Raw genomic sequence first — 23550 nt, forward strand, 5'->3', positions numbered from 1 at the left:
GAGTAAAGTCGTCGAGCCTAAGATGAATATGTGTCAGTGTGGCCGCCTGACGACGGAAGAGATCATGCGCGGTCTCCGCATGAAATGATAGTGTCGAGAGGAATCTACAACAGTTCAGCAAGATCTATGCTGAGGAGTTCATTGCTTTGTGGCAAAAGTATGTCATGTAACCTCACAGGTCTGGCGCTTATGCCACCCGGGTATTGCAGAAGTGAGGTAACGCACCGGAAAGTGTGCAAACGATTGGCCGGGAAGTAAGCTAAGACTGCTCTTATCTGACTGATCTCCACTTGGCTCAGCTTTTCTGCCTTGTTGAAGTGTCGATGTGCTTGGACCTGGAATTCTGGAGCTTCTGGTGGTGGTAGACTATCCATCAGCGTCAAAGACCTGGTCGCATCAAGGTGCGCTTGAGAACCTGCATCCATGCAGCGTTCGAATCGCATCACCTCATCTTTATCAAACACATTGATAGTAACCTTCCTGTATAGTAAAGGCCTAGCTAGGTCATTCCACGCTTTTGAGGCTAGACATATGGCTTTGAGGTGTGAAGGCAATTGGATCTGCGTAGTTTAGTATAGAAACGCTTCGCTAGTAGCTGCACCTACATAATCCAGTATCAGAAGCTGTACATCCGCCGGTAAAGTCACTAGGGTTGACATTGTCGCATGCGTTTGTTGGCTCGTGGAGTGGAGAAGGGAGTTGTTCAGCGCCGCGGAGCGGGGCGGCTCATAACGCTTGTCTTGGCATCCAAGTCAGGATTAGCATATCTTACCCCTGGAGACGGCATTTCGACTTGCATCCGCCCATAGCCTGAACGCGCTTTCTGCTCACAGTTATGCAAGTCAACAAACTCCATTCAAACATGATCTAGTACTACTAGGAATAAAGCTATTTACTCGATCATGAATTCTCCAATTGCGATAGAAGACTCTTTTGACAGCGCCCTGACTTCTTCACAAACATATGGTCGATCAGCGAAGTAATCGAATCTGCTTTGCCACAGCAGCCATCGCCCACGTGACAAACCTGGCTCACCGTCCCACAGGTCCGTTTTCACCGCCAAGCCACTCTCCCACCCTTTCCGAAACACCGTGTTTCCCCGCCTGTACATATCAAGCCCCCCCACCAAGACCCACTTTGCAGCCGCCATCAAGTTGTAGCTCACAAGCTCTTCAGCATTGATGGCAAAATGCTTGAACGAGGTTGGGCGGAGATGTTTGTCAAATTCTAACTCCCGTGACTCATGACTCGTCTCAAGCGTCTGCCGAAGACAAAAGAAACCAAAGATAAAATATCCATTGTCAAATCCGGACTTGGCCAGCTTCACAGTAAAGACGTTATAGTTGACCCACCTATCTCCAGGTGTGGTTGGTGTTGGTGTTGGCGCTTGCTTATATTCCGGATTCCAAAGGTATCTTAACCCTGACAAGCCATCGTAGTCTTCACAATGTATCGAGGCGAGGTACGTGTAAACTGGATTCGGTGAGGGAGGTATATCACGGATAGCGAACAGAAGTTTGATGATAGCGTCATGCGATTCCGAGAACTCGGCTACTGTTTCTAGCAATAACCGTACGACGTCAAATCCCTCATCTTCAGGCTTCGACGACGAGGTGCGGACGGAGTCCAGGATTGCTTCCGCAGCAGATGCAGGCGAGGTGTCGTTCGAGACAAGACCTGCTAGGATGCTGCTGCATTTTTGTCGGGCGGAATTTGGCCTACTAGAGCTCGCCTTTTGAATCAGCCGTTGATCCATGGCGAAGAGTTATGCCTGTGAAAAGTGTTGGTGTGGTGTTGAGATTGGAACCACGGAGCTTCTCCTAATTAGGCAGCTGTCTTGGCACACCCTGCGTCATAACTAACATTCGGCACTAATCGCAAGGCTCATGTGATGGTTATTTACGCACTTGCAGCTAGGTTCTCGATAACTAAAGTTATGTACAGCATTGTTTGATTTTGACTAAGATGCGCTCCACAGATCGTTCTTCCCTTTCCATGTCACCTTACTCCTCGGAGAGGACGTCCTTCTTCTCCTTTGGGGGCCTGAATCCACAGTATAAGCAAGTGTCGGGGTATCCCGCCCATGGGCTCCCCTTGACTGGTACGCCACCGTTTGCGGTCCACATGTTGACTGGCTGAGGGTTCTGCTTCGCCTTGGGGTTGACGCCGACATCGATAGTAGCATACAGGCCGTCCTCGATGGTCTTGCCAATGAGCGAAATCTTCATCACTGGATCATCGCCGCCTTGCTTAGCCATGTTGAAAAGTGGGTCTGCTGCGTTGGTAGTAATGGCTTGCTTGTTGGTGTTGTAGGGAGACGTCTTCTCCACTTCACCCATGAAGTTCTGCTCGATATAGAATTGGCCAACGTGCGAGATGGTACCGCCCTGGATGGTGTTGTTGGCAAGGAGCTTAGCACCATGGTGGATGATGGCTGTGATTGTTAGTATCGATGTATGTGCGAAAGCTGGTAGTGAGGCTCACTGTGGAGATGATTTGTGCGGCCAACATAGTGCCCTGGGATCAAGGTGATGAAGGTGGCGGTGCCGTTAGCACCAGTGGGCTGCACACCCCGAAGAGCATTGGTCGCAATAGCAGTAGCAGAGCCATCGCCATTACCTTTTGCCTGAACACCGGTGTAAACACCAGTGGCGTTGCTTCCCCACATCTCGACGTAAGCATCGGTGACAGGCTTGCAAGACGAGGTGTCGATGATGTTGATATCCAAATGAGTGATAGCACCCTTCTCTCCAGTCAAGATATCCTGACGGACGAGCTCACCGGTAACCCCTGAAAACTGTGAGCAAGCCCGCTTCGTCGGGTGTGATTCTCCACTTACAGTAAGGGCCTTCAGTAGCCTCAGGGTCGAGCGTGCATGCTGCCTCAGCACCGTAACTTTCTTCAACTTCAGCAACGTCGCGGCGGACAAGTTCATGTTCCTTTGCGAAACCAGCTGCGACCCGAAGTTCGTGAAGCCTGGCCTCACGTCTTTGGTGCTGCTCACGAACCCATCCGGTCTCGACGAGATCCCGCTTACATGCCTGAACACTTCGACGATTCGGGTGATCCAAATGAGCCTGTCGCCTCAAGATCTCCCTGTTGGTGTTGCCGCCAGGATGCGCGACAACACCCGTAGCCAAAAGGACGGCGGTAAAAGCTTGTGTGAGCTGAACCATGATTGATGACGATGTTTTGTGAACACGAAGAGTCCCAGGACAACCCTCACCATGCCATGCTTTCGACCTTTTTATACGTTTGGCTCCCTGCGCGCTGATGCGTCACTTCTGCAGGTGCCGTCAACATCGTTCTGGATCTACGGATCTGTGCTGTCGCCATTCTCGTCACCGCACAGTCTAAACGGTTTACCCTGTTGTGTGCTACTCTCCACAGATTGTCCAGGATGATGTCCATAATCAACATGGTCGTGATAGGCAGCGGCAATTGTTCGCTTCAGTACACGCGCCGCAGCTATATTGGCGTTCATCTAGTGCCCGATCTTGGCGGCGGGGGGAATGTCGCATGGTAGTCTTGGTACGACTCTCCAGGACGTCGTGTGGCTAATGTGAGCCAGTCGCATATTAACCGGAGGCTCCACGCTTGGTGATCGGTAGTTGAATGCGGTGTGATGCGTCCGTGTAGAGATCTAGTCCTAGGAACACGGATTCGGGAATACAGAAGCGAATATTTTTGTGTGTTCATAGCTACGTTAGCTACCTTCTGATTTGAGCTTGATCCGATGTTGTTGAATGCTGCGCGTGGAGACCGGGACAGAAGATCATGGACCTGACTTAGCCAACCTCGGTTAAGCGAAAGGAGGGCGGTTGGATTTTATTGGGCCTTGGATGTACTGTGGTATGTACAGTTGGGCGGCCAAGACACCATCTAGGTATACGCGTGCATTAATGAAGACCGGTAGGATTATAAGGTGGAGCAAATGACATGACCTGTATTGCTCAGCACCAACAACGTCGTCGCACGGATCGGGCCCATGATGCCGAGTGTGCGTGTCTCATGTGCCAGGCACGAAGCGGATCCTTGTAGCTGCGATATGTGACATGGTTTACAGTCGTCACTTGGCCTGAGAGCGGCACTCGCAGGTGGCTCAATTACTCATCCGCTTCTTGAGCGCTGAATCGATTCCAGAGACTGTGCAAACCGGTTCCGTGGCGGGCTTAATCATCCTGAACTGAGTTTGTGCAGCTCATATGATTGTAGAGAGCCTCTTTCTCGGATCTCCTGCTCATTGTGGGTTACTCTCCGACTCTAGGGTGTCGATTGCCGTTGCATTACCCTTCAGACGATGCTTGTCGGCTCCTAATAACTCTTCCTTCGCATCTCGACATCCGATGCGAAACTTCTTTGCATGTGCATGTGCATCACCATCCTGGTTGAAAGATAACGACCCTTTTATACCTCTACTGTGAGCTATAGTCGACTGGAAGAACTCGATGGAGCGAAGGACTCCATTCTGGGACATGTGTAGGATTCGATCACCGCTATTGGCAGCGGAACTGATATGAACGCTACCAAAGGGGCAGATAACGCGAGTGATCCTGAGAAGAGACAGTGACAATAGGAATATGTCCACTTAGCTCCATGTCTTGCATATCCGACATGCCGTCCTCAAGTACTGGCACGCAGTGGCGGAGCGTCTGCAAACACGAGGTGGCTCCTTGGGCATCGACGTGGAGAGATAGTGATCTCAAGCTCCTAGTACAAAGATAAGAGACATATTTGGTACATTGAAGTTGGTAGCCGTAGGTATAGCGACGTAGGTTGAGGTTCGTGTCTTCATAGCGCTTCGAAGCCTGGAATGTTCTCCCTGAGCTACGAATTGCACTAGTCCACATTGATCCCCACACAAGCGAGCCGTACCCGGCGGCCCACTCTCCGTACTCCTGGCCGAAACACCAACCCTTTACAGCTGAAACCCACAACGCCAGGACAGCCCCGACACCAGCGTCTTGTGATGTTTGGTAGCGCTTTCGCCAGAGCCACGGTGACGCGATCAAACCAGCGCCACACCTGCGTAGCACGTTGAACGAATTACAATGCTATAGCAAGTCCATACGGGGTACGCCCTTGCGGCAGTCACGGTAGTGTCAGCGTCTCATGCGCACGAAGTCAACTATAGTGGCGAAACGCGTTGGTGTCTGGAGGTGATGAAGAAACGACGAAACATCGCAATGCTTTTGTAAAACCAATTTAGGCGTTCATGCTTGCTATTGCTAACGTTTCCTTTACTTCAACGTTGTCGCTCCCGCCATTTCACAGAAGCATACATCGATATGGCAACCTTTCTCAATTCTCCGAACACACCCGCCGTCGCACATACATTTTATCATGACGATAATATTTCTCGAAGCCACAAGGCAAACCTCTCTGGAGCGACCATGTTGGATCTGTTGAGTGGTCCTGAAGGATCGATTGCTGCAGCCTACGAGTCTTCAAGTTTGCACCAACGGACTCCAAAATCGAGACGACCTTCTCAAGCATCAATCACTAAATCCCAATTGCGTCAGACGAACAGGACATTGGTTGAAATCATTCATAGCGTCCAGGCTGAGTTGGCGACTCAGAGAGAAGCAATGCTCGATATGGAGGCGCGAATTGTTCAGCTCGAGAGCACATCGCAAATCAAGATCCAAGACTTTGCGCCGCGCCACACAATTGCTGGACACCGCAAGCGGTCTCAGATCAGAAGCAAGGAAGGTGCTACCCGCGAAACACAAAGAAGCTGGGATGCATTCCAGAAGGATGCTGATATGCTTGGCCCCCCCATCATCGCAAACGAATTCTGGAAGTCACCCAGTCGATTCTCTGGTTTCAACTTCGGCTTCGACCTGCTCGAGACAATACCAAAGTCATCACATCCTCTTCCAGATGTGGATGATGTTCCGGATCTCACACCGGACGAGCAGCCACAAGCCTATACGCCAGGACAGCGCCGGATCCCTCCTAGGATCACCCGCATCAGGACGGCAGATCCCACGACTATGTATCACGATGCTGTGAGCGATATCAGAGAGCACGTCATCGAGTTCGACAAGATTAAGGTACCTATGCCACCGAAACTCCAAACTCCGCCACGAAGTGCGCGCAGCAGGTTGGCATCGGTGCACAGCCCGGACGATGAGATCACGGCATTGCCGCAGATTCCACTGGTACCAGCTGCACCCACGCACAGCTCACATCGCAGTATTATGAGTATCAAGAGTCTGCTCCTGTACAGAACCTCTTCGAAAAGTCATAAAGCCGATTACGCTCAATCTGATCATCGCCGTTCAGGCTCGTCTATGCGCTGCTGAGCAGGCTGTAGACATCATACGCGGTGCTCATCGTCGCCCAACCCGAGCGCATCGTCTCAGAACATAGACCAGAACAATCCACGTGGAATATCATTTTGACGCTTCTTTCTTCTCATGACCGTTGATTGACATGCAACTGTTGCCTGCTTAGAGAGACTTACCTCGGAGTTAAGGCGGCTTGGCATTTCTCGCGCTTTCCACCAACGAAAACGTCATTATTTGTTCGCATATATCATCGTTCCGCCTTCCGCCTCTCCAACGCCAACAACACTGCAAAGGCACACACGCAAACCATGGCGTCCCTCTTACGGAGACCGTTCGCCATTACGGCAACACTGCGACAAGCTTCACCGAAATCACAAACCCTCACATTCCGCGCTTTCCACAACACGCCACTCAAGCAGCACCCGCACTTGTTCCGACCCGCAAAGCCCACGGTATCGACGTCGCAAAATGTTTCCAAGTTCCAGCAGGCATTCCGACGCGGATATCAGCAGGCTGCCTACAACCCTGTAGCGCAGGGAGATATGCGACAGCGTCTGCTGTATGGAGGTGGCATCTTCGCGGGCACCCTGCTTGCGATCAATTTCATCTTCAATCGCGAGACACGCGAGGATGGCGGCATGCCGCCGTTCGAGCGTGAGTACCTCAACGACACCTTCATGCACACTGGTCTTGGTATTGGAATGATTGGAATCGCAGCCCGCGCTCTGCACATGAACGGATGGAGCTTTAGACTTATGAGCGCGAACCCGTGGCTTGTGCTTGGTGTTGGTCTCGTTGGCAGCATCGGAACTATGTACGGCACCATGGCCACTTCGCCTTCCAAGTAAGTATAGAGATCGGTCTTCGACAATAGAGTAGAGATGCTAACAAGATGCAGCTACGTCCAAAAGTACGCCCTCTGGACTGCCTTCAACGGTACCCAAGCCCTACTTCTGTCGCCACTCTTCTTCATGCACCCTGCCATCCTCGCTCGCGCCGGTCTCTACACTGCTGGAATGATGGGCTCCATCGCCTTCGTCGGCGCCACCGCCAAGACAGACAAGTACCTCTACCTCGGTGGCCCACTTCTCGCTGGTGTCGCAATCGTCGCTCTCTCCGGTCTCGCTCCCCTCGTCGTCCCAGCCACCGCTGCCCGCACACTCATGGTCACCGAGAACCTCTGGCTGTACGGTGGACTAGCAGTCTTTGGCGGCTTCACCCTATACGACGTTCAAAAGGTGTTGAACCATGCACGCCAGGCTCAGGCCGGCTTGATCCCCAAGGACCCCGTCAATGAGTCCATCTCGCTTGAGCTGGACTTTATCAACATCTTCATCCGCATGGTACAGATTCTGGGCATGAGCCAGAACAGGAGGAAATAGATTTATCTCGAGATGATTGCATAAGGAGAATGCGAAGCTGATCTATCAGGTCTTGCTTTTTCTTCGTTTCGTTGCATATGCTATGAGTTTTCACTATAGCTGTATATTACTCCTCTCTTAGTTCTGTTAAATATCATCAATGAACAAAAACAATCGAAACAAACTTCACCATACAGCTTTAATCTCAGCTTTCTCCCTGTCCTGCTCCTTGTCCTTTTCGTCTTCGTCTTTTTCCTTATCCTCTTCCTCCTCTTTGCCTTTGTCCTAGCCAATTCTTCCCCGCCATTTCATCTCTTTCGGTAGCAGTCAGGCAAGATCGTCAATGAAACCCTCCTCAACCTCATCAGGCTCCTCACGCACCACGGATCGTACGTCGAGCAAGCCCGTGTCAAGGCGTTTTGCCTTCATTTCCGTTAGTGTGTATCTCGAGTGCTGTCTGCATACCAACATACCTAAAACAAGGTCTTTGCGTACATACCATATGCGGGCAATCGGCTGCCTGGTATGTTTCTTCGTTTGAATTGGTTGGCATTGCAAATATTGTATACCAGATTAGTCGTGGTAGGTTATGAGTTTGAAATTTTTTGGTAGTGTAAGGGTGCGGTGATGCAAGTGAATGTGAGTTACGAAATTTCTAAACCCTCAGACAGGTGAGGGTGACAGGAGTTTCCACGGGCTGTAGGACGAAGATGAGCGACTGGGTGAGATTGAGACGACGTAAAATGCGAGGAGGCATGCAGCTTAGTTACTTGGAGTAGCAACAAAATACCAAGCGATCGACGCAAACCGTTCAATAAATCTTCTGGATTCCAAAGGGCAAGAAACTTTGAGGGCACTGGTCGTGAGTACTATCATGCACTCTTATCAGGCATATAATTTCAACGTCCAAGTTCTACCATGTTTCAAGCCCAGCAATAGGGCAAAGAAATGCATTTCAATTGCATCTCAGCCATCTACAACACTTCCTTACTCCTGTCCAATCTTGAATACGTACTTGACTCCACTTGCCTTTCCATCTCTCAAATTCTCCAACCCCTTCTGCACACCTTCCAACCCACCAGGTACAACCTCATGCGGATGTGGTGTAAACCAACCCTCAGCCAATCCTCTCGCCATGTACCTAAACATGATAAACGCATAATCGCTGTCCTCGCCGTGCGCTGTGCCCACCATAGTCTGAGACTGCTTCACACTATCCGGAATACCCTCGTACTTCTTGCCCGGCAGGACCAAAGTGAGTTGGCCCTCTGGTTCGAGGACCTGGACAATGTTTGTGTAGGAGTTGTGTTCCGAGACGGCGTCGTACGCGTAGGGCAATTTCTGGCCTTTAAGGGCGTCCTTGATGCCCTTGACGACGGCTTCGTCTCCCTTGCGGTAATCCACTATCGTGTCGCCCTTTGAGCGGTCAATCAAGCCCTCTACAAACTTCTCGCCTTTACCCGCGACGGCGATGATGGGATGGATGTTCGCCTTTTGAGCAAGCTTGATTGCGAATGCGCCTACGGAGCCAGCGCCACCATACACGACGAGAGGAGTGGGCTCCTTGGCGGGTGTCCAGGGATCAGGCAGACCCATGCGTTGATGCAGGCCGATTGCCGCTGTCATGGCGGCAAGGGGGAGGGTGGCGGCTTGTTCAAAGGAGACGGAGGAAGGGATGTGGAAGGTAGTGTGCGCCCATCCTACGGCGTATTCGGCAAATGAACCACCAGGCGTCATCATCTCGTGGAAGGAAGCGACCCGGTCGCCGGCCTTGAACTCGTAGACATTGGGTCCAACACTGTGGACGTAGCCAGCAATGTCGTCGCCACTGTTGAAGTCGGGTTTCATGTCATAGGCGGGGATTTTCCTGGGAGGATGTGTTAGTTGAGGCTATTCGATATCTATTTGTGTTTGTGGACGCAAACACGAAAGAGAGAACATGACATACCAGTCCTTGGGATTGCTTCCGGAAACAACAACTTTGATGACGACTTGGTTCGCCTGTGGCTCAGGGACAGCGACGTCCTTGACAGTGACCTTGAGGTCCTTTGCTACTTGTGCCTCCTTCATCTTGTATAGCTCTTTCTGGTGCTGTTCTGAGATTGTTACAAAGTTATACTAGACTGCAATGCTACGTTGTCAAAGCTCAGATAGGACGACGTGATGTTGCGTTCGAGGAGGTCAAAGATATACCATAGAAAACGAGGCGCTTAAGCATGTTTAAATCTCTCAGCCTTATGGAAGCTTTCACCCTTGTCCGACGTCCAGAACGTGGCATTGTGGATTAATAATGACGGAATGTGGGGTATGTTAGTTTGAGTGGAGTTGAGCCAGTACGTTGTCGACGTCGATGACGCGACTTTTCGGTACTGATCCCACAACGGCCAATAGCCGAGATTGGCCGGGCTGGTCAACGTCTGCAGAGTCATGAAATCCGAGAACATGCATGATTGACTTCCAGCTCTCCCTGAATCACGAATCATGATATACGCCATGTAGTTGGGTTCCAGCGTACGATGGATTCTGGGGATATCCTGGTGTGACAACATGTGAGCGAGAAGCGATCGAACTTAGGCAATCATCATCACTAATCAAGGTCGAGTACGCGACAATGATCATAAAAGTTGAAGTGATGCTATTGACAAAAGACCCACAGCAGTACTCGCAAACAACTATACAAATACAAGCTGCACCCCAGATGCAATCGTAACCCAATGACTGACGCCCAGGGAACTGCCATGGGCAGGGAGATTACCCAGTAACACCGAACCCAAACCATCGTTAATGCGTCTAGACAGGGTTTTCGAGGATGAAGACAGATCCAATAAGACAGACACACCCAGCGCCGGATATCGAACGAAAGAAAAAGTCGTCAAAAGCCCCATCGATGTCTCCTCCAACCCCCTAAAACATCCAAATCAGCCAAGTCCGAGGCATATTACAATTATCGCCAAACGCTCTTAGAATTCGGCATCAAGCTACCTCTGCCGACAGACGAACTCCCACTCGTAATTCGAACGGCTCCCCTCGAATGCAGACTCGGTACTGCGAGTTCCGCAGTCCTCGGCCGAACGTCGTCACCGACATTCGCGACTGTCGTCCGTCTAACCGCGCCCTTCATGATGGGTGTAACGCGTGGGGACAAAACGCTGTGCTTCCAGTCAGCATCACCGTGATTGGATTTGACCATTCTGCGCGCCGCACCCGCGGAGAGAAGTGAGTTCTCGTTGGGCGGACTACCAACTGTTGTTGCTGCTGTTGGACTACGGCGGCGATGCGCGCGGTTTATAGGGACAGAGCCAGCGCCGTTGGTCGAAGAACGGCGCTTGATGGCGTGGCTGATTTGACGTGCGTCTGAAGCCGTCCATTTTTCCCCCTCGGAAGAAGAATCACCGCCGCTGTTTCCCTCGGGTGCTGGGACTGAGGAGGCGTTCTCTACAGTGCTTAGAGATGAGCGCGGGTTGCTGCCGATCTCGCGGAGGGGCGATGCGTTGTCAGAATCGGAGGTGTATGCGGCGTTGCTTCGAGATGTAGGGGACCCGTCTGAACGCTTGGAGAGCGCGCCGACTGCGAAACGTGACGAGCCTTTCAGGTCGACAGAAGCTTTAGGCGGCGTTGGAATAGGCGAAGATTCGCGGCTTCCACTCCCATCATATCTGGCGATAGGAATGGAGGTTGTTGAGTAGGCCGGGGGCGACCTTCCCATGGCAAGGGCAGGGTTTGTTGGTGTGCCTGCTACCTGCTGTGGTGTTGCTGAGAACTCTGCTAGGGTACCGTTCTCAGTGTCATCCTTCCAGCGCACTCCGCGTTTAGTCTTGGAGGGTGACTTTTTCTTCTTCATTGGCGAAAACTGGACGCCTGACTGTCTCACTCTTCCCATCAACTTTCGGCGTGGTGATGATTTCATAGGCGACGAGGTGAGATGCGACGAATCCGCCATAGCTGGCAACGACAGCCTTGGCATTGCTATTGGTCGCATTGGAGAAGACTGAGATGGTTCTTGAATGTTCACTGGCTTCCTCCTTTTAGGTGTTCCTTTGTTACTTGGTTCGAAGAACTCAGTGATTGGCAGACCCCCGTCTGGTCGGATAGCCTGTGAGGTCGCGTTCGTGCAAGCATTCATAATCTTCGTAAGCAGCTTTCTCGCAGCCTCAACCGCTTGGGCCTCGTCCATCTGGGTGATCTGGCTTATGATTGTGACCGTCTCGATGTGCGCCTGGATCAGCGCCTGTACGATGGCAGCATCGCCACCTCGTTCTTGATCCAGTAATGTGTTGAGTAATTCGCGGTCGGCATTCGATTTGAGCAATTCGTACTCTCTTGTTAAGTTCGCGGCGTCATGGCCATCAGCATTTCCATCCACCTCTGCCAGACCCTTCAGTCCAACACTCAGCGCTGTATCCATCTTACTTGTCCAGGCGGTACGCTCCAATCGCCGATGGCAATGTTGCCGCGTCTGCTCAAGCTCTGCCGATATTCCGACTGCGGTGTCCCTCATTGCCGTAACTTGAGAAGGCATCTCCTCATTTTCTCGAACATCCTTGACGTTATCAAACGCTGCGATCCACGACGAAATGAGCGAGATGCGCTTCTCTGCCGTCTTCAGAGTCCGCGACATGTTCAGTCGCTCACGGCGTTCAGGCTCAGAATCCGCATAAGCCTGGCGTAAGCGTACGACCGCGTCACGTACTATGCCATCCTTCTTCTCGCTTTGCTTCTGGAATTTGACCATAGCACTTCCTTCGAAATCCTTTTGCTTCTTCATCAACTCTTCAATCAAATGTCTCTGTTCATCAATCTTGACAAGGTAGTCCTTTACGTGTCGGTTGACATTGTATACGTTCTTGGTGACCTTGGTCTGGATGTTCTTCGCACGGTTGGCGTATCGAAGGGTGTTCTGCGTCTCATCGAAGTGTGCACTTGACGGACTAACACAGACTATCATGACAGTTTTACAGTTTCCGCCAAGAGAGAATTTGAGCAATCGCGTAAGTTTCGAGTTGCGGTATGGAATGTGGTTTCGTTTCCGGGGATCACACAGGGCGTTAATGCAGCTGCCCAGAGCAAGTAGCGATTTGTTGATGTTGGCACCTTCGGTGAGACGCTCTCCTCGGTTCTTGGTAGCGCTCGCTCGCTCACTACCTGCCAAGTCGATGATACTGAGGGTAGCCATAGTGTGGGGTTCGTTGACCGAAGCGTTGCGGTCCTTGGAGGAGACGTTGATCTGAAGTACGGCGTGCGATCGGGAGGAGGTAGCGTTCGCTTCGGTTGGAGACATGGTTCGGTATTCGTTGCCGCGGACAATGATGTCCATGACTTCTTGGACCTATGGTTGTTAGACGCTTGTCGAGCAGTGGGAACCGGTCACTCACGCTCTGCGGCCGATGGCTCGAGAGACCAGCGACGGACACAGCCTGGTTCGCATCCTCACGTAGCATCAATGGGTGCTTGCTGCCACCTTCCACCAATAAGTCGCGAATCGTCTCGTTGTAAATCTCCAGGTAAGAGAGCGTGATCTCGGTGGCCTTTTCATCCTGTATGTCCTGAATCTTCTCAAACAGCTCTTGCATGGTCAGGAAGATGATGCCGGGCTGCTGTGATGTTCCACTGGTGACATGTTAGTCCTCCTCAGAGCAACTAGCGGTGTACATGAACATACGTGATGGTATGCGTCTTTCCGCAACCTGTAGCACCATACGCAAAGACAGTCGCATTGTATCCATCCAGTACGCTGTCTAGCAGGGGCTTCGTGGTAGCTTCGTATACGTCGCCTTGGGAGACCGTGTCGTCGAAGACGCGGTCAAAAGCGAATGTCTGGTCCTTTGACCGCTTGCCCTGCGGACCTACAGTCGATCGTCCGAACCGCTGAACTGCGTTGTCTTCTGGGGGATCGAAGATTCTGGCATCATGTTAGCTTCGGTGACTGAAATGACACGAAGCCTCTCCTACAAGCACTTCTCGTCCATGACCTTGATGACAGGTCGGATCCCCTTATGGAGCTTTGGCGCTGGCAGTCCCGCCAGCGAGCCATCTCCGAGGAACAGCGTCTGGTCATCGTTCCTCGTGACCTGTGCTGCTTCCCGGATAGTAAAAGGGCGGACTCGTACGGTGACGGAGATGGAAGACGCGCCCGCGGCGGCCATTGTTGCGCCCGAGAAATGTAAGAAAACAAGGCAATCGCACTGCGCAGCCTCCTTGCAATGCGTATAGAGAAAAGAACTGCGAGCGAGGGGTTAGTGTTGCGGGCTGGAGTCGATAATGACGATGTTCCTTTCGGAACTTCTGTTATGGGACGCACGGCCGCTGGTAAACAGACAGGGATCTGGATGCGGCAACCACGACCCTGTTGCCAAGACCGTCCTCTTATCCCCACAATTTCCGACGAGGCTGCGACATTATCCGCCACATCTCTCCTGTCCTGCCAACAAGACCCACAACACTACTACCATAATCCCCATTGCTTCTTCAGCCTTGTGCGCTCGTACCTGTTGTCATAGCTTAGGTAAAGGGGCAAGAGTGGGTCATCACAGCAAGTGGAGAACAAAACGTGCGATGCGCATCTCACAATAAGATTTGAATATCATGCAAATGGGAAACATGCTTCCAACATAGCATCGTCAGCCTCATCCCTAACACCTCCTCCACTGGAAAGCATCAACGTCAATCACCCACGGGCCATTTACACTGAGCCAGCTAATCCAATGTCGCGGCCTACAATCAACCGCAATCAGTCATCTACTGCTTTGGCGCTGTGCACTTCTGCCACTGGACGTACACAACTTGGGTAAACTTGAGATCGGTCGAGTCGGTGGTGAGGAGACCAGTGGCGCTGGAGTTGGTGGTGGTCAGGCGGACCTGCGAGTTGATGTTGAGCATGCCGTTGGTGCCGCATGGCGCCCACACGACCGAGGTGCTGTCTGCTTCGTCGTGCTTGAGGTAGTCGCCGTTGGTAGGTCCATCAAATTTGTACTCGGTGGATGTCTGGTAAGAGAATTAGAATCTATATCAGAATGCTTGTGCTGAGATCGAGATTACCTGCTCGGTCTGGCCAGAGAAGTAGTAGGTCGACTTGAGTGTACCAGAGACGCCCTTTTGGATGGCAGAGTAACCACGGTAGTCGGCAGACAAAATGGAGTACTGGAAGCCTCCTGGGTATTGGATGTCAACGTTCAGCTGGCAGTTCTTGCGCTGCTCCGTAACAGGGATACCAGGGCCGATAGATGCAATGTACGAGTCGAAGATCAAGGTCATGATGGTCCTGTCAGCATTGATCTGGGAGCTCATGGTGCCTTGAGGGCAACCGGTTCCTCCATAGCTGACACCACGAATCTTGACCTGGGTTGTGTGAGTTGATTGCCTCGTAAACATGTACTAGGAGTCCTCGTACCTGGCCAGGTGGTGGGGCATCACCAAGCTCGATGTTAGGAAGCGCGGGGGCCGCAGCCGCAAGAGGGAGGAGAGCAAGGAGCCACTTCATGTTGATGAATCGGAAGATGATCTTCGGAGAGTGCTGAGTACAAAGCTGATGTAGTAGATGAGGCCGAGAGTAGAAGCTGGATGATGATCATCAAAGGGCGTATGGACTGGGTTATATACCATTGCTCCGGCACCAGCTCTTCACCTTTGAGTGTCTTAACCACTACCGCGGCAACACCATCTTGGTTGATAGCAGCTACGACCCGAGCGCGATAACAGCTGCCAAGAACTGTAGCAATATCGAGTACGATCCGACCGGCAGGCCGCTTATGCTCATAGGTCCAAATGGCAAAAGCTGCTCAGGTGAGTTCGTGTTTTTCGACTAGTTGTAGCGTGAATCTGTGTCTACACATCCTGAGCCAGCCTCCGGGCTAAGCGGCAGTCTCTGGGGTATGTGATAGACTCGTTCCGCTGTGCATATCGCTTCCAGCTGCCATGCTAACCCGAACCAAGATGGTGAGGCATGTTCATTTGAGCTTTCCGGGCGCGGCAATACTATATCCCGCATCGTGGCGGCTGTTCAGGTATCGCAAGTCAGCGGTGCATGCAACCTACCCGAGGACTGACTACCGACGGTATAGCTATCGATACAGACGCACACTTGTCGCGTGGACCGATAGAGCCTCTTGATAGTGGATACGGATAGCAGACTTGCGATTGCTAGGGGATACAGCGGCCATCACATATCAGATTATGGTTAGTGTACCAAAGTCCTCCCACGCAAGCAAGTCGCCATTCGCTCGAGTCATTGTTCGCATGGCCGGCGGCCAACGCAGTGGACATAGATATGAAGCCGAAATGAACTGAGCATATTAGCCTGGGGTACCGAACTCAGAATAGAAACACGGGGCCTGGAAGCTGGGAACATGCAGACCATGAAGCTGACCGAACAGCAAGGCAAGCTCCGCACTGATATTGGCTTTCATCTATTGATCCTGTACGTAACTCTGTGCCGGAAGATATGCGGAAGCGAAAACTGAAAACATTCTGCCTTTCTGAGACGAGCGGCCTGGCATTGCAAGCATATCGTGGTTGTGTTCATTTCGTAGATCTGGAGAAGTGAGGAGCTCTTGGCATGTAGATTAACCTTATATTAAAGCTTGTCGTTCCATCGGTGCTCGAGGCCCTGACATAATCAATATTAGCGAATACGATCTGCTGCCCTTGCAGATATCTGCCCTGGAAGTCTAGAAAGGCGTCTAAAAATAATAGCGGGAAAGTTAGTCACAACGCATGCATTCGACAGCTGTTTGCGGCACGTGGTGACTCGGCAACACGCCACGACCGAGGATTCATCGTGTGAGCCCAGGCCTGACTACTGCCGGTTCAGCAGCGCAGGATGTAACCGGCGTGAAATTGCCAGGTGAAATAGATTGAGGATTGATTGCATGCTTCGTGTCGGAAACACGACCAAGACGGTCAGCCGAACCTGCCTTTGAGGGTAAAGTTTTCGAATTATCAGTCGAGCGCGATGACAATAGACGGGATGTATACCCCTCTATACACGACCTTAATGAGTGTGAGTCAATGCCAGGACTCAGCTTACCGCCTGGACTCCAAGAAAGAGGAGAGAAGGAAACAGCAATTCCGATCGGTAGTACTGACATCAATGCAGCAACCGTCGCGCCATGACTCTCGCATCTGTACATTCAGACGCGTTCATAACAGGTCCTCAGCAGGACTTTTCTGGGCAGCCGGATGCGAGCTCAGTCGAGACGTGTCAAGTGTGTCCGTGAGCGCTCTATCGGGTTGTAGGTGACGCTGTGAACGTGGACCGAGCAGTTAAGAGAAAGGACAATGCTCCAGCAAAAAGTCAGAAGGACCGGTCTGTACATCGACGCCTTATCGCTAGGGAAGTATCTTGGACTTCAAAAATCGGTCGTGAAAGAATTCGCTGCGACTGATGTCCGGGTAAAGACGCGCAGCGAGACGGACAAAACGGAAAGTGCGCGAAATTCACCAGATACAACAGGGCTTCGACGCGTCGAAAATGGCCGTATGATGGGTCTTCACGACTTCAAAGTGAGCAGGAAAGCGACAGTTGCGCAGTCAAGAAACTACACATCTGACAAGTCGTAAGGTTCGCGAAGCAACTACCCCGCCACCCATGTGGTTGGCGCGTGGTGGCGTGGACCCTCCGATTTGTCACCCAGAATGATGGCATCATTGCCGCGGTCCATTGCCTTTTCCCATCTCAAGCGGCGAAACTGTCCCAATCGCTCATATACATAAAAACAACAAACTATCCTTACCAAAGTAATTCTCCCTTGTTATGCAAACACCACAAACTACGCCAATCTGAAGCTCCTTACAGTCTTCCTCTCCATCTTCCTCTCCTACCTTTCCATGTCCTTTCTGACCAAATTCTTCCGCCCCTTCAGCAGTATGTCGAATGCGCCCGCACAGCCCATGAACGTACCCTCGGGTGCGCAAACCGCGACCGTTGCCGCAGGATGTTTCTGGGGCGTCGAGCACATGTACCGGAGGGAGTACAAGGGCAAGGGCCTGTACGACGCGCGCGTTGGATACATTGGCGGCGATACCGAGAACCCAGGGTACAGAGCCGTGTGCAGTGGACGCACTGGTCGTACGTAATCACCTGTTGTGCGACGAGACTCGACACAAGCTAATCAAAAGAGCAGACGCCGAAGCCCTGCAAGTAGTCTACGACCCCGAAAAAGTCACCTACCGTTCCCTTCTCGAGTTCTTCTACAAGATGCACGATCCCACCACCGAGAACCGCCAGGGACCAGACGTTGGCACCCAGTACCGCTCTGCCATCTTCTACCACGATGCCGAGCAGGAGAAGATTGCGCGCGATGTTACCGACAAGGTGAACAAACAATGGTGGAAGGGTGGTGTTGCGACGGAGATCCTGCCAGCGGGGAAATGGTGGGATGCGGAACAATACCATCAGTTGTATCTGGACAACAACCCGGGAGGTTATGAGTGCCCCAGCCATTTCTTGAGGAGTTTCCCACCGCTGCAGGACTAGTGTGTTGGAACAGGATATATGATCGCCATATGCGCAACGTAGAATGACATGTCTCACGGCATACACATTTCACTTTTGTCGGTACCTGCACGTTTGCACAAGCGTTAGCAATAGATGCGCCCAAGTTGTGGTGATGATGATCTTGTTCACATTCCTAGACGATAAGATATATATCTACGATGGGGGCATAACCTCAAAAGTCTGCGCAACCTCCTTCTCCCAGCCGAGTCGATCTTTTCCAAAGATTTCCGCTCCAGGCTGGAAGTTTTTGATACCCTCGTCCAACAATCCTGTCCTTAGTACGATGCTATCGGGACCTAGGACTTCTTGCTGGTGGTATACATGTGTGGTGCAGTTTTTGCAGTAGAACTAACAAAACATTTATATTAGTAGACGTTCTCATCATGCCTTCGACAAGTCACAGAGAGAAAAGGATGAAGCATGACGTACGCAGTGAACGCTCTTTCCAGAGTCACCCTTGTACGTGTATTTGCCAAGGTCGTCGCCCTTGGTGATCTTGAGAGCCTTGAGAGGGATAATCTGGTTGAGTGTGTATGTCGAGCCAGAGAGCTCCTTGCAGGTGTTGCAATGGCTGGTTGGTCATTAGCTACTAATGTTTGATTGATTTCCTGGCCAGAGCAGGAAATTTGGATGATGCAAACTTACCAAAGGATGTGAGCCTGCTGGTCCTTCTCCAGGGTGGCAGTCCACTCTGTCTGCTTGCAGTGGCAGTGTCCCTTGAAGTCCGTCATTGTGATTGGTTCCGTCTAAGAAGAATTTCCGTATTGAGTTAGGAAAGACCAAGGTATAGTAGTCGGATGATGGACATCAGGGTAGTCGACAGATGGTATTTATACAAAGACTGCCCACGGACCCAACGTCCTATCTGCTCCGACTTTATTCCATCGACCCCCATCCATCTGGTTTTAGCCCGGTCCCTCCTCGTCGGAATAAGGTACTGCCAGCGTATCAGCAGCGGTTGCTCTGCATCCAAATCTCCCGATGCGGGTATTTGTCAAGAAAATGCGGGTGCTGGTGCTGTCATGATACATGGGGTCTGGTTATGACGTTCTAGGCTTCCTGCTATTATCGTGTCGGAATAGATGCCGTTGTCTGCCGCTGCCCTGAAGCTTCTGCAATGTCGGCAACTAGACTTTGACTACCGCTACGGACTATTGCACTACGAGTGCCGGTGGATATACTATCCGTAATCGGAAGAGATGGCAATTGAAGAAGGGAGAAGCTTGGGGCCTATATGAGGGGTAGTCCAGGCGCGTCCCAGCAATCAACAACGCGGTCGGGAATGACGTAAGCGGGGCATTTACAGCACAGCCGAGTAGCTCGATACTGCATTATTGCGGATCCGGTGTCTCGAAACGCGCTGAATTATGGGCGTGACGTGGCGAGGCTAGGCTTGAATTTCAAATCATACGATAGCGATGGTATGTTTGGGACTGTCGAACAACGGCTTGCCAAGTGTCATCGTATGCTCGCTTTAAGAAAAGAGTCGATGAGAGTAAATCTATCCACCGATATCATCTTCAATCTACTTCGAGCAATTGGTATCGTCCTCCATGCTTATCTAGTGCATCTTCCACCCTCTCCATGACAGCCAGTACCTTCTCCTCTTCGAGCCTCCTTCCTACAACCTGTACAGCTACGGGCAGACCGGCCATCTTCTGTGCGTCGTAGTGCTTGTACGCGCCTTGTGCGACACCATTTAGTTTCTTGAAGCTGAAGTCTGATGGCAAGGCGTCTTTGACAGGATCGACATGTGTCACGGGGATGATTCCAGAAGAATAATCGAGCTTTATTTCGTCAGTACAGGAAAGCAGTAGGTAATTTCGTGCCCGAGGAAGACTTACCAGGTTGAACATGAAAGTGTAACCGCAGCTACTGACTGCATCATGCATACCACCATGAGGCACGGCAGGCGTCGCGTTAGGTGGGGTGAGCATAACATCCATGTCAGCCTCCTCAGACCACCACTTGTAGAAGTTTGCCTTGAACGCCTCGCGCTTGCCGGCAAGCTGCCAGTACTCGTGTGCGGATTTCGGATGCCAGTCACGTAACAGGCCAGCCCAAATATCATCGCCCTTGACGTACTTCACGTACAGGTAGTGCATGTACTTGATGAAGCGAGGGAGGCGCATATAGTAGACTAACTGCGCCGCACCAAGATCATTCCATTCTCCAGTGCGGAAATGGCTCATGAATGTGTTGCCGCCATCACTGAGGAGGAGTTGAGATGCCAGTTGCAATGCCTCATACGGCGACGGTGGCTCAACATCAAAGACTTCATGGCCTTCCGCTGCGAGTGCTTTGGCTGTCTGGTCTAGAGCGCGTGCGCATGCTGGTGAAGGATCGGCGACGTGATCGGTTCGCATCACGCCTATGCGCAGCTTCTTCTTCTCCTTGAACTCTGTCTCGATGTCTTCCCTCCACTCCAGTGGATGGACAGTGTAGTCGTATTTCCAAGGCTTCATCTGGATGAAACTGCGTGTAAAGTACGTCAGGTCGTTCAGTGTTCGTGCCATGGGGCTAAAGACGGAGGGTATGGCTTCCTGACCTGCCATACTCGTGTTCATGCCCACTTTTGGCCATCGTCCCGTCGAACATCGTATCGAGTAGCAGCCGGAGAAGTGGGCAGGGGCGCGGACAGAACCAGCGACATCTGAGCCGATGCCAATGCGACTACCACCGAACGCCAGTAATGCAGATTCTCCGCCTGTCGAGCCTCCTGGCGAGTACTTGTCGTTGTGTGGGTTCTTGCATTGACCCCAGACGTCGTTTGTGGACTCGAACGAAAGAAGCGTCGTAGGCAGGTTGGTCTTGACAAAAGGCACGGCGCCAGCATCCTTCAATATCTTCACCATGACTCCATCTTCTGTAGCAGGTTTCCCAACATTCCTCGAATAGCCGACCGAGATATCGAAGCCCTTGACTTGTATTGAGTCCTTCAACGAGACAGGAATGCCGGCAAGTGGTCCTTTGAGATTCACCTCCTTCTCTGCCCACTCCTCGGCTTCGGGGAAGAGTATCTCCGTCACGCAATTCGTCTTCTCCTGCGCCTTTATCGCGACTTTGCCGTACGTGCGCAGGATATCGACGGGGCTGGTGATTTGCTTGTGGACATCTTGGACGAGCTCCTGAATGGGTTTGCCGAGGATGGACCGTTCTTGTGAGGACAGAGGGTATAGGTACGGTGTGGGAAGTGTCGCGATCTTAGAAGCGCGATCCGACTGCTTGCGCTTGCTGGTGGTGGAGAGTTAGCTTGTCGCGTCGGCGGGATTGTGTGGGGTGGGCAGGAAGCTTGGAGCAACTCACCAGTCGGCTTTGTGTTGCCAGTATTCCGAAAGACCCATCTTGTAAGTGGAATTATGAAGACGAAGCAGTCATGGAGCCCAAAGTCAAAAGAAGAGCTCAATGAACCCTCGGGAACGATTCCCAGTCACATGTCTTCTGAGAGCCGCGATTATGCGTCTTGCTATCTGGGAGCTGTGTCGCGTGGACCTGCCGCTTCGGAGCTGACCCGAGGTGGATTGAGCTTCCCGGCGGGGGAGCTCTTATCACCGCCATGTCAATACACGCCCTCTATCAACACCACGCCTTACGACAAGAGACAACCCCCACTCTCGGCCTTTGCACATAGATTCTCACTACATAGTAGCCAGTATGGCCTCCATCGACTTGTTACTGACAGCATCATGTATCGGTAGGTCGTATGGCAGGAGCGCTGCACTATGACAGCCACTAGGCATCCAGCACAACTCTGCATCACTGAAGCCTCACTTCCTACGTTTGACGCGGAGACCTATCTGAATCGTACACAGAGATCAGCTAACCAATACCAACGAGGTACCACCAACTCCCATAGCAAAGCATTGACGCATGTAGCCTCGCTGTCCTCTCATCACCACACGCGTCTCTTCAGCAACGCCATCACCAAAGCACAGAACTATTCTCCCAAACAATGTTTCAACTTTCCTCGCATCTGATTGAGCCTCAACAGATAGCTCCCGCGCGCGAGGTAGGGCGGGAGGTCGATGTGGGACCGCGGAAGTAATGCGACAGCCGCTACAGGACCTCTCACCCAGTCGATTCTGACATCAAACTGTGGCTCCACATTCTTCAGGTACCGCTCTGATTCTATGTACCTGAATGGCTTCCCCGGACTTGATGGCCTGGATTGTCAATGCGGTAACCGCTGGCGCACTGATGCGCGCCAGCTCGGACATTTTTTACAAAGTACCGCTTCTCGATGCTCATTGGCCCATGCAGCGACTACTCAAGATGCCATGAAACCACTGTGGTCCAGACACACGATGAGCAAGAATAGCACGATTTCGACCTTACTCTTTTCGACATGTTGTTGAGATGGCATACAACTCTCACTTGTATAAGATGAGCTGGACGCAGCGTCGTAGTAACATCATCAAACACATCATCAACCAGCTCATCACAACTCACTTCTCTTTTCGTCTTTTTTCGTCTTGTTTCCTTATTTCCTTGTTTCCTATCTGGGTCTCATTTATTCAACGGTCTTTCTTACCACGACACTCTCTCTTCTGCTGTGCAGACCGCTATCGCTTCCTTGCTGCATCAATCGCTTTGTCTGTCTACTTCCGTCTCCATCGGATCCTTAGCCACACCCACCCTACAACATCCAACTTTAGTCCGCCAACATGCCTGTCCCCAGCTACAACGCCATGCCTTTGAGCAAGATGTTCCTTGGCGCTCGCGTCCTCCAGGCAATCTGCATGATCCTAATCATTGGCATCTGCTCCAACTTCATTCAAATGATCGTCACAACCGGTGTTGAGCCCCCCAAAGAGTTCGTCGGCACACTGAGCGTGGTAAGTACACTTATGGCTTCTCGGTTCCTACTCCATTTCTAACATGCTTTCTCAGACATGTATCGCAGCCCTCTACATCATGGTCAGTGTAGGCTACTACTGGTCGCAAGCCAACCTCGGTCTCCTCGTCATGACGGGCGTCGACTCCCTAATCCTCATCGCCTTCATCGTGTGCGCTGTCACTCTGGGAAAACCCATGTCTTTCCTCAACTGCTACGTCATCGGCAAGTCTTCCGCAGAAGTTGACACGATGTACGCCAACGCTTTCGTCACGGCGACGGTTGAGAACCTGAACAAGAGCACGAGCAGCTTGGGTCATTGGGCGGGTGTTACGAGGAGCAACTGCTTCCAGGCCAAGACTGTCTGGGGCATGGCTATCGCGCTTTGGTAAGTCTTGAGTGTGTTCGTCATAGTTGTTCGAGTACTAACATAGCTCAGCGTACTCTTCACTGTTTCTTGCGCTCTCCTTCCTACGCTTTGGTACAAGAACAACATGAAAAAGCCTGCCAAGACCGTCGAGGAGGCTTAAGCATCACGAATCCTCGACCTTTCATACAATCACGAGACAC

The 23550-nt window shown here is 51.7% G+C and overlaps 9 protein-coding genes across 9 annotated transcripts; 3 read left to right on the top strand and 6 right to left on the bottom strand.

Moving 5' to 3' along the window:
• Nucleotides 1-588: 588 nt before the first annotated feature.
• On the bottom strand, nt 589-3176 carry GT037_007288 (aromatic compound dioxygenase; the record flags this gene model as incomplete). The annotated part of the gene is made up of 5 exons (XM_038932335.1): nt 589-601; nt 1137-1691; nt 2008-2434; nt 2485-2790; nt 2840-3176. 5 exons carry the CDS (start codon nt 3174-3176, stop codon nt 589-591), a joined length of 1638 nt encoding a protein of 545 aa, XP_038784823.1.
• Nucleotides 3177-5288: 2112 nt separating this feature from the next.
• GT037_007289 (bax inhibitor family protein) lies at nt 5289-7675 on the top strand (the record flags this gene model as incomplete). Its single annotated transcript, XM_038932336.1, has 3 exons — nt 5289-6164; nt 6587-7137; nt 7192-7675. The coding sequence occupies 3 exons, from the start codon at nt 5289-5291 to the stop codon at nt 7673-7675; spliced, it is 1911 nt and encodes a 636-aa protein (XP_038784824.1).
• Nucleotides 7676-8641: 966 nt separating this feature from the next.
• GT037_007290 (uncharacterized protein) lies at nt 8642-9724 on the bottom strand (the record flags this gene model as incomplete). Its single annotated transcript, XM_038932337.1, has 2 exons — nt 8642-9521; nt 9603-9724. The coding sequence occupies 2 exons, from the start codon at nt 9722-9724 to the stop codon at nt 8642-8644; spliced, it is 1002 nt and encodes a 333-aa protein (XP_038784825.1).
• Nucleotides 9725-10598: 874 nt separating this feature from the next.
• On the bottom strand, nt 10599-13797 carry GT037_007291 (kinesin heavy chain; the record flags this gene model as incomplete). Its single annotated transcript, XM_038932338.1, has 4 exons — nt 10599-12980; nt 13027-13261; nt 13314-13553; nt 13604-13797. 4 exons carry the CDS (start codon nt 13795-13797, stop codon nt 10599-10601), a joined length of 3051 nt encoding a protein of 1016 aa, XP_038784826.1.
• Nucleotides 13798-14389: 592 nt separating this feature from the next.
• GT037_007292 (uncharacterized protein) lies at nt 14390-15131 on the bottom strand (the record flags this gene model as incomplete). The annotated part of the gene is made up of 3 exons (XM_038932339.1): nt 14390-14635; nt 14690-14989; nt 15042-15131. 3 exons carry the CDS (start codon nt 15129-15131, stop codon nt 14390-14392), a joined length of 636 nt encoding a protein of 211 aa, XP_038784827.1.
• A 2384-nt stretch (nt 15132-17515) lies between these two features.
• Nucleotides 17516-18125, top strand: GT037_007293 (peptide methionine sulfoxide reductase msrb msra; the record flags this gene model as incomplete). The annotated part of the gene is made up of 2 exons (XM_038932340.1): nt 17516-17717; nt 17773-18125. The coding sequence occupies 2 exons, from the start codon at nt 17516-17518 to the stop codon at nt 18123-18125; spliced, it is 555 nt and encodes a 184-aa protein (XP_038784828.1).
• Nucleotides 18126-18299: 174 nt separating this feature from the next.
• GT037_007294 (uncharacterized protein) lies at nt 18300-18877 on the bottom strand (the record flags this gene model as incomplete). The annotated part of the gene is made up of 3 exons (XM_038932341.1): nt 18300-18494; nt 18576-18717; nt 18792-18877. 3 exons carry the CDS (start codon nt 18875-18877, stop codon nt 18300-18302), a joined length of 423 nt encoding a protein of 140 aa, XP_038784829.1.
• A 789-nt stretch (nt 18878-19666) lies between these two features.
• GT037_007295 (amidase signature enzyme) lies at nt 19667-21490 on the bottom strand (the record flags this gene model as incomplete). The annotated part of the gene is made up of 3 exons (XM_038932342.1): nt 19667-19933; nt 19991-21380; nt 21453-21490. 3 exons carry the CDS (start codon nt 21488-21490, stop codon nt 19667-19669), a joined length of 1695 nt encoding a protein of 564 aa, XP_038784830.1.
• Nucleotides 21491-22810: 1320 nt separating this feature from the next.
• On the top strand, nt 22811-23510 carry GT037_007296 (uncharacterized protein; the record flags this gene model as incomplete). The annotated part of the gene is made up of 3 exons (XM_038932343.1): nt 22811-22981; nt 23037-23368; nt 23420-23510. 3 exons carry the CDS (start codon nt 22811-22813, stop codon nt 23508-23510), a joined length of 594 nt encoding a protein of 197 aa, XP_038784831.1.
• Nucleotides 23511-23550: the final 40 nt, after the last annotated feature.

Source organism: Alternaria burnsii (genome assembly GCF_013036055.1).
Source record: "Alternaria burnsii strain CBS107.38 chromosome Unknown 715, whole genome shotgun sequence".
In the NCBI taxonomy this organism is placed as follows: Eukaryota; Fungi; Ascomycota; class Dothideomycetes; order Pleosporales; family Pleosporaceae; genus Alternaria; species Alternaria burnsii.